The sequence below is a fragment of the Mauremys reevesii genome, linkage group 2 (assembly GCF_016161935.1).
Source record: "Mauremys reevesii isolate NIE-2019 linkage group 2, ASM1616193v1, whole genome shotgun sequence".
In the NCBI taxonomy this organism is placed as follows: domain Eukaryota; kingdom Metazoa; phylum Chordata; order Testudines; family Geoemydidae; genus Mauremys; species Mauremys reevesii.
Genome location: NC_052624.1, coordinates 74,205,671 through 74,222,652, shown reverse-complemented (window position 1 = coordinate 74,222,652; position 16,982 = coordinate 74,205,671). Strand labels below are relative to the sequence as shown.

General features: G+C 39.6%; 1 protein-coding gene across 15 annotated transcripts in view; it reads right to left on the bottom strand.

The window, feature by feature from the left end:
• RBMS3 (RNA binding motif single stranded interacting protein 3) overlaps positions 1-16,982 on the bottom strand; it is a 904,530-nt gene that overhangs the window by 95,634 nt on the left and 791,914 nt on the right. For all 15 annotated transcript variants that reach the window (XM_039527080.1, XM_039527079.1, XM_039527082.1 and 12 more), the window contains 2 exons: positions 14,229-14,335; positions 482-528 (listed from right to left, as the gene is read on the bottom strand). In XM_039527080.1, the coding sequence (XP_039383014.1) occupies positions 482-528; positions 14,229-14,335 (154 nt within the window). The remainder of the gene's footprint in view (positions 1-481; positions 529-14,228; positions 14,336-16,982) is intronic.

The following is a 16,982-nucleotide window of genomic DNA, read 5'->3' as shown; positions in this document are numbered from 1 at the left end:
GAAGTTGTGGGTGAAAAATGAAGGTCAGCATAGTTTATAAGTCTAGCCTAAATCTCTTTTGCTCAAAAACTAATCTAAGGCTTTGTCTTCAGCCTTTTTGTTCAGGCAATGCTGTGACAGCCATCCAGCTAGCAGAAGGAACTCAGGTTAAGTAACAATCTTATTACACAAACCATGCTGGCATTCACAATAATTATTTTAACTAAAATGAAGTCAATAATGGGGAAAAACAGTGTTTGCCAAATGGAGATGGAAACTATTAGGAAAAGAAACTTCTTGTTTAAGTAGATATTACACACAACAGAGAATAAAAACAAAAATGAAAACTATGGAATGTACTTGCCAGTGCACATTGACATAGCCATATAAAATGATTATTGGATGAATTTGCTTCTGAATGAGTTTCACTGCAGGAAGAGAAACTGGAAAGAGAGCCCTGCAAATAATTTTAAAAAGGAATTGAAAAGCATATGTTACTTACCCATTCTGTATAGCAGCTGTTGGATCATAGGTCAAAGCCATGCCAGCCTGCACATAGTTAGGGGAAAAAACAGATTTTTACTCTAGCTGTAGACAAAATGGCATTAAACATTCTTTTAGAATTCCATTTAACGTGCGTTCAGTTTTGATGTATATTGACTTAGGTCCACAAAGCAAGCTAAAATTTCTCACAGTAGTTTGGAAAGTCTGGTTACCTTCCTTGACAGAGATTTCCCCACCCTATTGGTTGGGTTAGTATTTTTGCTATCCTCTCCCATCACCATTCTAGGCCAAACTGTACTCTTAATTACACCAGTATAAATCAGTAACTCCACTGTTATCAATGGACTTACTCCACATTTACACTGGTATAATTGAGGGCCAAGTTCTGCTACCTCCCAGTGAGGCAGGTAGTTCATAAATAGATTCAGACTGGGTATGAAAGTGTTAAGCTTAGGAACAGCTACATTTTCTTTCAAAGATCACACCTTCTATGACCAGATCACTCTATGATTTCTCTGTACTGTCAGCAGCAGTTGTAGATTGTTTAACATTGAATCTCTGCAGTCAAGCAGAAAAGCACAATCAAAAAAACGTGCTGATTATTTTATAAAATATTTTAGGGAATGGCTGTCTAAAGAATTTGTTAAAGCGCTACAACACAGCCTTTCTGCTATCAGTCACTGGGACAAATCCAGACGGTAATTACTACAGGATCAGATGGTGACCTATGTGGAATGAGCTGGCAATGTCAAAGCAGCTTCTAGCTAACAACTGTCCACATCACCATTAGCAAACGTGTCAGAAAAGCCAGGGATGGAACAGAGATGGAGAATGAACTACCCTCCTCACTCCTCCAGGCAGTATTTTTGTTCAGGGTTGAGGCAGACTGGCAGGACAGTTTGGGAAGCACAAGCTCCTCACTGTGTCGTGCCACCACTTGAATCGCCAGAGCTGACAACCCACCGCCTCTCATGACTGCTACATTCACTTGGATTTTGTCTTTAAACAGAGGAAATTTACTTTTAAAAAGTTAGTATGTTTTAAAGTCCTGACACGAGATGTGAGGCTCTGACATGGGAGAGGGAGGATAAAGGAGGGAGGGGAGGAGGTAGATGCTCCTCAGGCTCAGCTGCCCGGCAGATCTTCTTTAAAAGGATTCCAGGGTGTGGAAGATCTCTATGGAAAAGTGGGCATAAGCTTATGCTGTAATAACTGTACTGCAGGATCCACACTGTTGACAGGGCAAAGGGCATTGCCAGGTCTTATCTAAATATTTACAAGTAACAACCACTGTTACTATCTGAGCACTGCCCCATCCCAGATGGCTCTTCACAGGGATCAGGAAAGGGGGATGGTGCATAGGCTTAATGAGCCTGAGCCTGGTCCTGCTTCTGTAGAGGCAGGGGATGATCCATGCATGACTGTGGTGACAACAGGGTACAGAATGGTTGGTTGGAGACTGTTTTCTGAAAGGGTGAGTTAACACAGCAGCAGCACCTCAGTCTACAATGTGACTGGCTGTGTTTTCAGAAACAAAAAAAGCATTTATTTTAAAAGAAAACTTCAAATTCAGAGCATCATACTGTTCCGCTAACATGGCACTGTGCAATCTGGAAAAGGTTTTTCTTCACTCAGGGTTATAATCAGTCCCTGATGTTGGGGCACGTTTTTGTTTTGTTTTGTTTGTTGAAAACATCGCTGTTTCAATGAGATATATACAAGTTATGTGGAAGCTGTCCCAGGAGACTAAGCCCATGAATATGTGGCTAATATTTTTAAATAAGTGTGATGTTTGTTTATTTTTTTCACTTGAATCATAGCAAAAAATGGTGGAAGAACAGTTCCTCAAACTTAATTTTTAAAAAACCCATAGTTCATTTGAGTCCTAAAATTGAAAAATTCAGCATAAAAAATGGAAATAGCCTAGAAAATTGTGAGCATACGAAATAGCGGCAACTATTAACAACCTTATCTTTAAGTACTGCTACCAGCAAAAACTCTGTGTGTGTGTGTGTGTGTGTGTGCGCGCGCGCGAATGCATGTCCATCTGTCTGTGTGGAATATAAAATAATCATTATTTGGAATCCCTAAATATGTAAACCTTAACAAAATATATGATGGTAGAGACATAACAGATGTTTCGTCATGTGTTCAGCATGATCTGCTTAACTCACTCATTGCTTCTCCATTCCTTTACACCATTCCGTTCCTTTCTCTGTGTATGGTATTGTTTGTAATAGTCACATTACCCGGTTCTGGAAAGTTTTCCCAGAACACTGCCAATAACACTTGTATACCAAATGTATTTTGCCTCTGATACATTTTAGAAACTTTTTTTTACAGTTATAAAATTTGTTATTGGTGCTACTTTTTAATATCCCATTACTAGTAAAGACAACTTAATTAGCATGTACAAGTCCTGGAGGGACAGACAAAATAGTTCTAACACATTTTTAAACCTCTAAAAAAAACGTAAGAGGTTTTCCATAAATCATGTTGTTTTGAAACTTTAATATTCTGTGCCACCCCTGCTCAAGCCTGCAAACAAACGCTATAAACCCTTGGAAAGGAGGGATCCCAAAGGGTAAGGCAGGGGTTGTTAGATTTGATAGTCATGACATATACAACCTTAAAACTGTTTTTGGATCAGAAATTAATATCGTACTTCCAACACCCTGGATCGATGCAATTTGGAGATAAAATTCCAGTATGGGTAAAAAAAGGAGGAAATACAAAAATGAATAAATATAAAGAAAAGCCTGTTTGCCAGCTTCTTGGAAGTTAGCGATGTTAAAAACAGTTTCAGTAGAGATTGATTGGCGAACAGAGAGCACCTGAGGCTGGCAAAAGTACATTTATTATATAGTTACAGATATTTTCCCCAGGGATATTTAAACACATTTTTATGGGTCAGATCTTCAGTTGGTGCAAATTGGCATAACTTCATGGATCAATCGATCTATCTACCCACACATCTACCCACCCCACCACACACATACACACTCCCTTGCATATATGTTACCAACACATTCCCAGCTTTTATCTGTACTACAGATAAGGATTACTGTGAACATTATCTGCTTGAAAAGCAAAAACGTAAAAAGCCAGATTCTGATACCCTTACTCCAGACTGAAGAGTACAGGGCATACTTGTGCAGTAAGGGGATATGACCCAAAAATTTTAATGGTGACCACTATACATTTTACTATTACATTTGCCATTAAATGAAAGCTTCATATTAGAGAGCCAGACAAGACAAATACATGTTGCAGTGATATATTTTGCCTAGTAATACCCCTAACACAATATCTCTAACATTCTGCACCTCTGAACAGTTTCAAAGAGCTGCCATTTCAAACAGCTGCAAAATAGAGAATTGTTTACTTCTTTCCCAGCAAATTGTGTAATTCTTCCCTACAAAATTGCACTGGCCTGAGGCACAAGAGAGCCAATATTCATCCTACACCACTGACAGGTTTACAGTCTGAAGTTTCATGACTCATCAGGGCTAGAAACTGATGAGTAACTATAGCATATGTGAAAACCATCCATTGTTTTCTCCATAATACAATAACCAGAATATTAAAAACACTAGATAAATTATATGAGGGATAGCATCAGCCTTCCATTCAGTGACGATGCACATTGCTGGAAGGATGTTCTTGAGCACAAAGAGATGAAGGCCATATAATTCATGCCTCCGTGTTTTCCAGTTCCTCGGCTGTGTGAAGTAGTGAATACTGTCTTCCAAGTTTTTTCATCCATCACTGTTACTTATGTTGCAGTGAGGGGATACTGTCTCCTTCATTCTCTGAATAGTGGTACTAATGATGATATACTAGCTGAAACCCCAGACCGTTATTTATCAGGTAATTTTTTGGTTACTGAATATCTGGACCACAGATTTTCAACACCAGATAGGCCTGACGGTGGGATCATACTTTGGTGTTTACTGATCTTTTTGGTGACTGTGTACTTTTGGGTACCCCAGAATTTCAATATCTAACCAGTTCAAAAATTAAATTAAAATCAAAGGATAGCATTGGCAATTATTATTGTTAATAATAATAAACAAACAACTTCCTGGGTGACTAGAGAATGAGTAGGCTTAGGATATCACAAACTCCACAGAAGTGAAAGCAGATTCACTGATGGGGAAGTGATTTTTTATTTAGTCTTGTTTAAATCTCTGTTTGTCTGTTTTCCTTAACAACTTTTGAATTCAAATGCCTCATGAACAGTTGGAAGAAAGGTCATTATGTTAAAGATTCAACATCCCCTCCTCTTCCCTTCAGGGCTAACCCACATTGCTGGCTCTTCCAGTGAAGACCTCCATTGAAACAGAGAAGACAAGACTTAACATTTAGAAGGTAAAAAATAGGAAAAAAACCCAGCAAAAACAATCTAAGAATTCACTACACCTAGTAATTTTGCAGACGACTAGTCTATTAGGGTGGCAATGCATCCAGTTTTCCACTTGAACGCCTGGTGAAAAAGGGACCCTGGCAGCTCTGGCCAGCACTGCTGACCGGGCTGTTAAACGTCTGGTCAGCAGCGCAGCGGGGTTAAAGCAGGCTCCCTGCCTGCCCTGGCTCTGTGCAGCTCCCCAGAATCGGCCGGCATGTCCAGCCCCTAAGCACAGGGGCGATCTGGGAAGCTCTGCATGCTGCCCCCGTCCCCAGCGCCGGCTCCGCAGCTCCCATTGTCTGGGAACCACAGCCAAAGGGAGCTGCGGGGCAGTGCCTTCTGGGTGTGGGCAGCATGCAGAGCCCCTGGATCCCTCGGCCTAGGACATACCGGTTGCTTCCAGGAGCAGCGTGGAGCCAGGGAGCCTACCTTAGTGCCGCTGCACCACAGAACAGGAGCTGTCTGAGGTAAGTGCTGCCCGGCCAGAGCCCACACCCCAAAGCCCCTGCCCCACTTTGGAACCCCCTCTTGCACCCTAACTCCCTCCTCCCTCCCAGACCCCGCATCCCCACCCGAACCTCTTGCCCCAGGTTGGAACCCCCTTCTGCACCCAAACTCCCTCCCAGAGCCTGCATCCCACACTCCCTCCTGCACTTCAAACTCCTTCTCCAGCCCTGAGCCCCCTTCTGTAGCCCAACCCCCTACCTCAGCCCTGAGCCCTGTCCTGGAACCCGCACCCCCTCCCACACCCAAACTCACTCCCAGAGCCCACACCCCACACTCTCTCCCACAAATCATTTTTTAAATCGTCAGTTCATCTTTACTTTTTTTTTGTGGTTGATAACTAGCTGTTCCCTAAATAAATATTCTCTCTACCACATATATAGCTGTCAAAGGATAATTTGAAAAGTTTAGATCAGTGACTATTAAAGGCACAAGGAACACCAGCTCTATGAAAACTAACTAGTTTTGATCCATGAACATTAAGCATGAAAAAATATACTCTAATTTTCACTAACTTCACTCTCATTTTAACTACAATGAATTGTGAAGCTTCAAAGGCATTCAAGGAAATAGATATTTGCAATTTTGCAAGTTTTCAAAAGAATGACATTTTCAATATTTTGATAATATAGTTTTCTAATTACTAACCCCAGAAGATGAACAGATTCTAATAAAACTACTCACTCTGCATCTTTCTTCAAACTTAAAATCCTTCCTTGAAAAACACACAGGAAATAATAGAAAATTTGTCATGTCCCTTGAGGGCAAGGGTTGGTTTAGAAAGGAAGAAACTTGAAAACCCTCGTTCAACATTTTACTTTGCTTAATTCCACTGGCAAAAAAATTGTGCTCAGCCTTTTTTCCTCTTTGTTATGATTTAAACAGAAATGAGTAAGTTTCCCTCATTAAAAAGACCCTCATTTGCATTGTGTATGTAAATTGTAATTTGCGAATCACATGAAGAAATGATTATGTTGTGGAATGATTAGTCAAAAAACCGCACATCTCAAAACCTGTGAAATAAGACAGGTTTATTTTTTCTCTGTAGACTGTTTCTGAACTCTAACAGCAAGGGCTATATTCTGAACAATATTTTCCTTACACAAACACAAAAAAAGACCAATGCATGGTAAGGCATGTGATCATCCAGTCTGTATAACACAGGCCATAGAACTCCCCCCGAATAATTCCGAGAACATAATTTTTTAGGAAAACATCCAATCTTAATTTAAAAATGTTCAGTGACGGAGAATCCACCACAACCCTTGGTTTAGTGGTTAATTATTGTCACAGTTAAAAATGTACACCTTATTTCCAGTCTTATTTGTCTAGCTTCAGCTTCCAGCCATTGAATCATGTTATGCCTTTCTCTATTAGACTGGAGAACCCATTATTAAATGTTCGTTCTCCATGGAGATACTTACAGACTGTAATCAAGTCACACCTTAACATTCTCCTTGTTAAGATATGTAGACTGAGCTCCTTGAGTCTGTGACTATAAGGCATGTTTTCTAATCCTTCAGTCATTCTTATGGTTCTTCTCCAAACCCTCTCCAATTAATCAACATACTTTTTGGGTTGTGGAAACCAGAACTGAACCAAGTATTCCCGCAGTGTTTGCACCAGTTCCAAATATAGAGGCACTTCTAGAGATTCCCCTGTTTATGCATTCCAGGATCATGCTAGGTTTTTTTGGCCACAGCATCATACTGGGTTCTCATTTTCAGCTGATTATCCACCATGACCCCAAATGTTTGGGCAACAGTTTCTATACAAAGCTATACTCTCATATTGTTACCTCCGAGACTGAATTTTCAGTTACAAACTGCCTCCCCGTACTATATAGATCTATCTATCTCTGCATGTGCAAATCTATGGTGACATCTACATCTATCTATATATATAGAGAGGCTACTGGTGTGAGTGTGTGTGTGTGTATCTATATCTATCTATATAACTATATATTTTATAGATACCCAGATGCCCTGTGCCTCACCAGATCTGGATCCTCCACTCTCCACCCCACCATCTCTTCCATTGGCATGGATCCATTGCGTTCTCCAGAGGGCAGCTGCTCTATGTCAGTGGTTCTCAGCCAGAGGTACACATACCCCTGGAGGTAATTAGAAGTCTTCCAGAGGCTACATGAACTCATCTAGATATTTGCCAATTTTTCAACAGGCTACATAAAAAGCACTAGTGAAATCAGTACAAACTAAAATTGTATACAGACAATGACTTGTGTATACTGCTCTATATACTATACACTGAAATGTAAGTACAATATTTATATTCCAATTGATTTATTTTATAATGATATGGTAAAAATGAGAAAGTCAGAAATTTTTCAGTAACAGTGTGCTGTGACACTTGTATTTTTATGTCTGATTTTGTAAGCAAGTAGTTTTTAAGTGAGGTGACACTTGGGATATGCAAGATAAATCAAGACCCCTGAAGGGGGTATAGTAGTCTGCAAAGGTTGAGAGCCACTGTTCTAGGTATCCCACTCCCTTAAGCGGGCATCTGCACTGGAGAATTAGGGCTGTGGAAAAATAATACCTCCTGGGGTTCTATTCATTTCTGTGAGGAATCTCTGAGAAGACAGTGCACTGATGACGCCTCCTTCTTCCAGAACCTCCGTTTCTCCATTCAGCACCCTGTCCCCCACTTTCTTCACAGGAAGGATGTGATCTGCATCCATGGGGGCCTGGTTGGGCCCCTCTTTAATACAGTTTAGTAAACTAACATTTCTGCTACTACAATTGCCATACTTTTCTTAAAGTGTTTCTGTGTCTGCTCTTGATATCTGGCAGGCCTCAAAGCACAAGGATTCTTCTTGCCTTGAGTGCAAATACTCTAACTGAAAACTCTTTTTAAGAAGGAAAAGGGAGTGGGGAACCAACAATCCAAATGAGATTTGTTTAAAATACTGTTTTAATAAAATAAGCTTACTTGGCAGGAAAGTTAACTTGGCAGTGTTCCTTCCTTTGATTATTTAAAGCAGTTCTGTCTGAAAAGTTTCACCTTATTAGAAATACTCCTGAATTCAGAAAAGAAGTGGTTTTAAAAAATAAAACTAAAGTGTAGATGTGACAACTTTGAAATATACAGCAGTATACAAAAGAAACAGGAGATTTCCCAGTGATGCATGCTGGGAGACACTTATTTTAATACACATGTGCTCCCTGTGCAGCTTTAAGAATTGTGAAGAAACAGTTGGCATATGTCAGAGGTCAAAATATCTTATTTTAAAGTCAAATCAGCAAAAGAGGAAAAGTAGTGATTGGTGAACTTCAAAGGGTTCAGAAGTTCAGTGGAGAGCCTTAGCCAAACAATCTGAAACTCTACTGGGCCTTCAAAACTGGACTGGAAATCTAACTAGAAAGCTAAATAGCTTGTCTTGTGGTATTTGGTCACTTTCTTTTGCTTTTAGCCAGCACCAGGAAATGCTGAAATTAGCAAAAATGAAAAATAAGGGCCATATCATACCTCTCAGATACTTTCAGATCTGTACAATAGAGTGCACTTGTCTCAGCAAAAAGGACCAAACCTCATGGACTGCATGCAGGCCTAGAAAAATGCATGGAGATAGCTGGGTGGGATTTGGAACCCCACCTTGCAAAGAATGTGCCTAGGTGTTAATACAGCGATAGACTACGGTAATGTCTGCACTATGGAACCTGCCCTTCATGGTGAGTGGGGAAGGCTTTCAGAGGCTGTCATGAGTAGGTGAGTTCCCGGAAGTAGAGATCCAATGAAACCAAGCTGTCAGGGAGCACAGGAGGACTGGCGGCCTCAGATTCAGCAAAGAGGCAGATAAGTGAATTGACCTGTGTCTCAGGCTGCTGCCTGAGATCCAAGGGAATTTTTAAAAAATTGCAGGGCTTTGCGGCTAGACCTCTTACTTTTTTTTTTCATGGGGCAAGCTCTGCCCCAGTGAAAGATTTTAGAAGAAACCCCATGAGGGTAGAACCTCGTGGAGTTTTCCTACCCCCATGAGAGACTCCCATGGCCTTTTCTACAGGAAGGAAACTGGAGGCTTGAATTTCTGGACTAAGCAAACTTTTGGTTTGAATTTTGAATAAAGTTTCAGGTCAGTTCTTATTTTATTCAAATTGAGCCATTTATTTTGAATCAATTTTAACTGTCTTTTATAGACCTGAATCCAATGATAGTGAAATCATGTGTGCTGAGATTTTCAAAAGCACTTATGTACATTAGGAACTCATCTCCCTGTGACATTAAATGGGATTTGGGCACTCAACTCATTTAGGCATTTTTGAAAATGCCTGACTCTTGGGTTCCTGTGGAAGATTTAAAACACTACTATGTAGATTTTAACTCATTAAATCAGAGGTGTGTTTTCCCCCTGCCTTCTGTTGCTATGTGCTCCTAGTCCTCTCCCTAGAGGTACAATTCTTCTTTTTGTTAATTTAAGCTCCTACTGAAATAATACATACAAAATAGTTCTAATGCCTAACATACATGCACTCTAAAACATAAGAAATGCCTTTGGGCATATGGGCTGAATATGTGTGTAGTACTGTGTGTCTGGACAGGTCTGGAAATTATCTCCCAAAGATGATAATTTTTTATATAACAATTGTCTAGATGTAAAATGCATCATTCCTACAAACACACTTAGGATTATGGAGCACAGCTGAGTGTCACCAGTCTCCTGCAAAGCACAAAAAGAAATCTATGTCTGAGTTATAAATGTGCCCGGCACAGACCTATTCATCGTTTCTAAATTCCTGCTGCTGGTAGAGAAAGGAAGTCTGGTACCAGGATCAGCAACTTTGACTGTCCTCTGATATTGACTTTACAACATGGGGGGGGGGGGGGGGGAGATCTCAGTCTCCCAAATGGCCTATGTAAATTTTTCTTTCTAAATTGCAGTCTAGCACCGAGGAGAACTGTAATGAATGGAAGATCAAAACAAAAAGACAGTTCAAAGAAACTCTTCAGTACAGCTGTGATTTAAAATAAATAAATAAATAAATACGTTTATTTCTTTTCTTGAGAATTTCCCACAAATAGATAATCTTGGCTAAAAGCAAAACATCACTTTGTTAATCTACTGGCTGTTCAAAAAAGGCAGTATAACCACAGATAACAGGAGCAGCTATCAGTGTAAAGAAAAACAAGCAATGAAAGAATTATCATTGGAAATTCAAATAATTTGCTACACACATCTGGCCAAATTCAGATTTGATGGAGGTATATGGAACTCCCTGACTTCACTGGAGACATATCTGCTCAATAAACTCTGATTTTCATGGGATTAACCTAATGGATGATAAGTTTTTAAGAAAAATAATAAATACATATTTAAATCCCCATAAAATCTCCCAGACACATTTAAGTGATTTGTCCATCATGATTAGAAATCCATTGAAATAAAAGCAAATGTTACACAGCCATAATTAATATGTTTCTTCTTTCTCTCACCCTCCTTTTAGTGCCATATTGCCAGGGATGTTTTCAAACCAGAGGGCCTGATTCCCTTCTCATGAATCAGATGCAACTATACCACAATCAGTGAAGTTACACTGGTGCAGAACTGGTGTGAACAAGATGAGAATCAGGCCAGAATCTCACCAAGAATATTTCAGATATTTTTGAATTTCACTGTACATGCTTAGACTTCATCTGTAAATGAGGCCCTAATAACCTTAGTCTTCACGTTCGTTAGTCATTGTCAAATCATTCAACACAATGAATCTTTTCAAATGCTTCAAACTTAGAGGGGAGCTAGGAGATTAGAAAGTACTAAGTGAATGTCTTCTATTCTTCATCGCTTTTACCTTGACTTTTTGAGAAAACATCCTAATAATAAGAACTAAACCAAAAGTGTTCTGAAGAAATTCCATAGGGCTCTGTAGAAATTACTCTAAAACCTAGAGGGCCAGCTGCATGCAAACTCAACAGAGCACAATTTAAAGCTGTACCTTTGAGCTCCCTTGATTCTGATGCTTCTTTCTTCCCTGCCCTGCACTGGACTAGAGAAGCTCTAACTTTATGGTGCAATGCAATGGCCACAAGGGGCTGAAAATGCAGCTGGGATCAGTGTGCCACAGTGGTGGTGTCCTGAATTACCTCCCCTTTTTCCATAAAGGAAAGCTACAGATCTGAGAATAGAATGGACAGAGAGATAACAATGCAGTGATTTGTTCTTCTTAACTAAATCCATTGCATTTTCCACCCTACATCAAAGTATTGTGCACAGCTGCCTGTTTCTACTTTGCATACTCAAACTTGAGGCCTTTGACAAAAGTGCTGGTGTCATTTCTCTGGAGTCTGTTCTCCTACACAATAACCCTCATCTGCATTCAGTATTAATGATGATCCAACCTCAGAGGTTTCAGAGATGCAGTTCACATAAGCACCAAGCATTCAAACGTATTTGAATCATTGCCAAATATATTTTGGTCTGGAAATCAAATCTCACAAGATGTGGCCAGGTTGGAAATATCAGGGGAGTATCACTGCGATGGTATTTCAGTCCTTTTGTTCTTTAGTGGAACCAAGAAAAGCAGAGGTGCAGGAAAGGTTTTAATATACCATCCCTAATAAAAAATAGGACACCTGTTCTCTGGATAATTATTCCTTATTATTCCCTGTTCTGTTTGCTTAAAAATGATAGTTGTAATAAATATTATTACAAAAGATATTCAATGTGAGGCTCACAGCATGTAAAACAATTGACCAATGTGTCTTGCTTGCAGGCACAGTATAAAGAGCTAGAAAAATTCCATTACATTTCGAACAATAACATTAACTGCACAAAAGGATTTTGCCTAGCAACTGTGAAAAATATATGAACTCGTCAAAGATATAAAATGAACGGCTGACTTCCACTAAAAGATTAAATGCATTATTGTCTCAATTACTTCAGCTAGCAGCCCCTAAAAAGATAGTAAAGGTCATTAACATCCGCCGAGGATATTTCTATCTGGAAATATTCCCGCCTTCGTTTCCAAGTTTGTTTTCCATCTGTGTACAGGTAACCTAATGGCATCTTTTGAGTGACCCTGGCTTTGTATTGTAGAATAGTAGTAAGAACTGCTATCTTTGGATACTTTTTTAAGCTAACATTTATTAACATATTAAACAAATCCTATTTGTAAGTCATGAGTGTAACGTTGTCCTTAATTTGCCCCATCGTGTCTAACTATTCCAGCACATATGGGATGTATCATACACTGATCTGAAGTAGGCATAATGGTGGCATGTCAATTTTCATTTTACTTTCTCTGGCTGTTTATTGATTGGAACACAAGGAAGTGTAGAACAGTTGACATGATAGGTTAGAATGGCGTCTATTGCATTAAAATGAATACAGGCTGTTTAAAATACGAATTGTTGGCCTAATAGAAATAGTGCCTACCACATAAACCAGCCTCTAGAGACTTTTATAGGATGGTCAAAACCTTCTTGGCACTCCTTATTCTGTAGATTCTTAACACGATAAACCATTATGTCTCCAAAGGAGATGTCTCAGTTTTTTGGATCTGTGGCAAAACAGACTGTATTGACCCCTTTGAGGCTATTTCAGTCTGTCATGTCAATATGGTTGCCAGGCTGGTGCTCTAAGCCTGCAAGCTAAAAATACTTTTAGGAATTTTTGTTTGATCAGTGTACAGTAGCCTCCTTGTTAAAGTAAGCAACTCGTTGACTGCTTTCAAGATGCCATAGGAGCTCACTTATGGTGCTTCATGGACCAATGGTCTGAACTTCATGGACTGGTGGTCTGCAAAGTATCAGCTAACCATATCAAGCTGGAGTCTAGTTAGAACACAACAACCTGTCTGAAACCACTAACCACCTTTGGAAGTTATAAATGGCCAAACTCACACTCACACTCTCTCTCTTGTAAATTTAAAATGTGAATCACTAAAAAAAAGCTTGAACTCATGTATTCCACATTTCAGCAGGGAGTAAAACTTTTTAACATCCCAATGATAAACCCCAGAAAGGGGGTGGGTGGGTGAGAGGTCTTTAGGCATGGAAATACTACAGGAACTTCACTGTAGCAGCTATACCAATACCCAAGATTGTACTACAATCAGATTTTCTTCATTGATTCAAATGGCTTCATCCCATAACAACATTCAAGAGGAATAAACAAACACTTGAATGGTCAAACAAATGCCATTCTTATTTGGTACACCAATGTTGTTGCTTTGGGTACATGTGCGTGGAAAAGGAGTTCCAATTTGTTGAACATTTACAGCAATGAAGGGAAGCAACTGTTAAATTATCATATCTCCATACCAGTTTCCATTATGGGTAACTTCCTTGTTTGTCAACTGAAGAAAGAGCCCAAACTCAGACCTGCTGTGAATGAGTGGAACCTTCTTTCATTAGATATGAATTGCGTGCAAGTGTATTTTTCAATTTGTATAAGCAATACATCCTCCATGCCTGACCTTCCATGAAGACTGGTAATAGCTTTGAAAGTGGGTGTTATTTTACAACTATATATTATAACGTAAGAAGTTGTCATTACATTGCTAATTTTAGCTGTACACGCTCTCATTTGCATGACTGCTACACTGCAGAACTATCCACTGTTGGTAGTACATCTGAAAATATCCACTGAGTTCAAGTCTGGGAACAGACAGAGAGCTCACTATATGGGAATGCTGAGGTTAATATACCTCTCCATTCTGTAACTTTACACATTAACATAAAAGTCTTGCGCTCTCTCTCTCTCTCTTTTTGAAGCCATTTTGTTTTGCATGGAACCTGATTTTATCAAGGCTCTGAAAGCCAGACCCATAAGTTCTCCTCCCAAATGGATGAATAATGATTGCTGAGTGCCACTCACCTCTCCGTCTCTTGGCCACGGCCTTCCGTTCTGTGTGTATTTGCTTTGATTCTGTCGCTTCTTTTGCCCTCCGTCAGCAAATTTGCACAGCAAAGGCTCAGTGGGGGCTGCAAAGACAAGAAACCCAGTCTATATTAGCAACCCCCCAAAGAAAGTGATTATACTAGCAACAGTAATGCTTTGTAATACTGGTCTTTTGAAGTAAAATCTTGCCTTCTGCAGATATATTTTGCATCTTTTAGCCTTGGCTCCACTGGCAGCTGTTCTTACTAACTAAGCTTAAAAAAAATACTGGCAGACCTTAAAAGACTATAACAAATATTGTTGAAAAAATAATCAGCCTACACAGAATGTTAAGTCAATGCTATAGTGGAATAGTAGAGTCAGGCATTTATATCTGTTATGTTAGACACGTATTCATGACCAGCATTTGTGTGAGGATAATCATGGCTTTATTAAAGCAGCTCTCTGTTTTTATTATAGAAACTTTGCAAGAATCTTTTTTGGGAATAAGTGTTCTCATGATTTCTGTGTTTTTCAGCACCCAGGGCTTAAAAATATGCGTAAATAAAATAAATACAATAAAATAAAAGACGACTTTTGCCAAACACAGTCCAATTACTTTTTTTCCCCCTATAACTCCTTCCAGTTTAAGAGAGGTGCCTCCTTACCTCCCCGACTGAGATCTGTTCTCTGAGACTACAATAGTCATCAAGGCTAGTGTGCTGCTGAACTATGAATGCTCAAAAAGCTACAGACCAGAAAATGGAACTCATAATAGAATCCCCAGTGAAGAAATTAACACAAACAACATAGGAACAACCGGAAGGGAACTTTGTGTCTTGGTACCGTCTCCTAACTATCCAGCTTTAGAAATAGGCTTTTAAATGTTATTCAGACAATGCTACAAATTAGGGTTGCCAACTTTCGAATAGCACAAAACCAAACACCCCTGGCCTACCCTTTTCCTCGCCCCTTCCCTGAGGCCCCGCCCCTGCTCACACCCTCCCCCCCCCCCCTGTTGCTTGTTCTCTCCCACCCTTGCCCACTTTCACTGGGCTGGGACATGCATCAATATTTGTACCAAACTTCAAAGGGTTTGAATCTAATATGCCTCAAAACAATGCTTTTCATCTGAATCTTGTTGGAACTGTCTGAATCTCTTGGGTGTGCAGATTTGGAATGGAAAACTTATGAGAAGTGAGCTTCTTGCAATACTTCCAATTTTCCAGATCCTGGTAGGGTGGAAACTCCAAAAGAATAGACATTCTTACAGTATTACAACAGCTCCACTTATTACTGCCACCTGGAAGTGCAGAGATACCAAAAAAAAAAAAAAAAAAAAAAGGAGGAGGGTCGGGAAGATTAACCAATTTTTGTACTTAAAAAGGTGTTATTTATTTGAAATTTCCAGGAAGTTCTTATAATATTTGAACAGCTCATCCATGCTTAGTAACAGGTCGATCAAAATGGCTCACAGATATCAATCTTCAGTATAAATTGTCCTCATTTGAAAACTGTAATAAAGCAACAGAACAAACAGAGGCTCCAACATTAGAACCACACTGTGTCAGTGGAATGGGATCCCTTTGGCTACATCTGAAGCTTGAATTGCTTTGTTTTCTTTCAAGTGCCCATTTTACCGGGGCAGTAATTTCCAGGATCACTTGAAAATTGAACTGCAGGAAACAATCTTAGTATTGGCAGGAAGATGGACTAGATGACCTCAGAAGCCTTTTCACACCTCTGACTCTTATTATTGTATCAGGTTTTAGTACAGGCAATGCTCAGCCAGCCATTTTAAATTTAAAATAATGAAAGTTTAAAAGCCTCAAGGTGGCTGTGGGGATTCTCTCTGCAGATGGCTAGCTTCCAAGGGCCTGATTACCCCTCACTTACACCAATTTTACACTGATCTATCACCAATGATTTCAGTGCAGTCCCTCATAATTTACTCTGGTGTAACTGAGAGGAGAATGCTAAGATAGCACTGGAGAAAAATTTATTGGAGAAACTTCTGAAGCTTCAAAAGCTTTTTATTTTAAGATTATATATCAATCACTAGAAAAAGCATTACATAGCAAATCCATGCGTTGCGTATATACATACACTACAACTACCAGCTAACTACACGCAGGTGGCATCGGCACATGCACATTTAGGTAGTACATTATGATCTGGTATAGAAAGGTTGGAGATGATATGGTTTATTACATCTCCTTTTCTGTATACTAGTACATCACAAATGGGAGGCTGTTGCAATTTCTGGCTTTCCAGATATCCATCAATACCATTTTACAGCCTCGTAGTTGTTAATATGGACCTGTCTAACGCTGACTAAGAAGAGAGTGGCACAAATCACTGAGTGATATTTCAAAACAACTCTGTCCTTGTCTAGAGAAAGAAACGCACTGACTTGACTACAGGGACCCCGGGACATGCACATGATACCCTTCACAGCTAGATTTCTGTTTGGGAAAGTCCACTCCTCTTTAGCAAATTAGAAGGAATTATGACAAACAGATCAACTCACACAAATGCAGTCAGAGCATTAATACAACGTATGGACTGAAAGCCTGGTTTTGTCAGGAAGGGAGAGCCACATTATTTTAATACAACATCTTACACCCAGCAGGACACCAAAACCCTTAAAGACACAAATACAATGGGCTTGATTCTGTCAAGCCAGGGGTTGGAATGTCAGGGAGCCAGTTCCCCGATTCTTAGGGCGAACCCTGACCCCCGTGAAAAGTG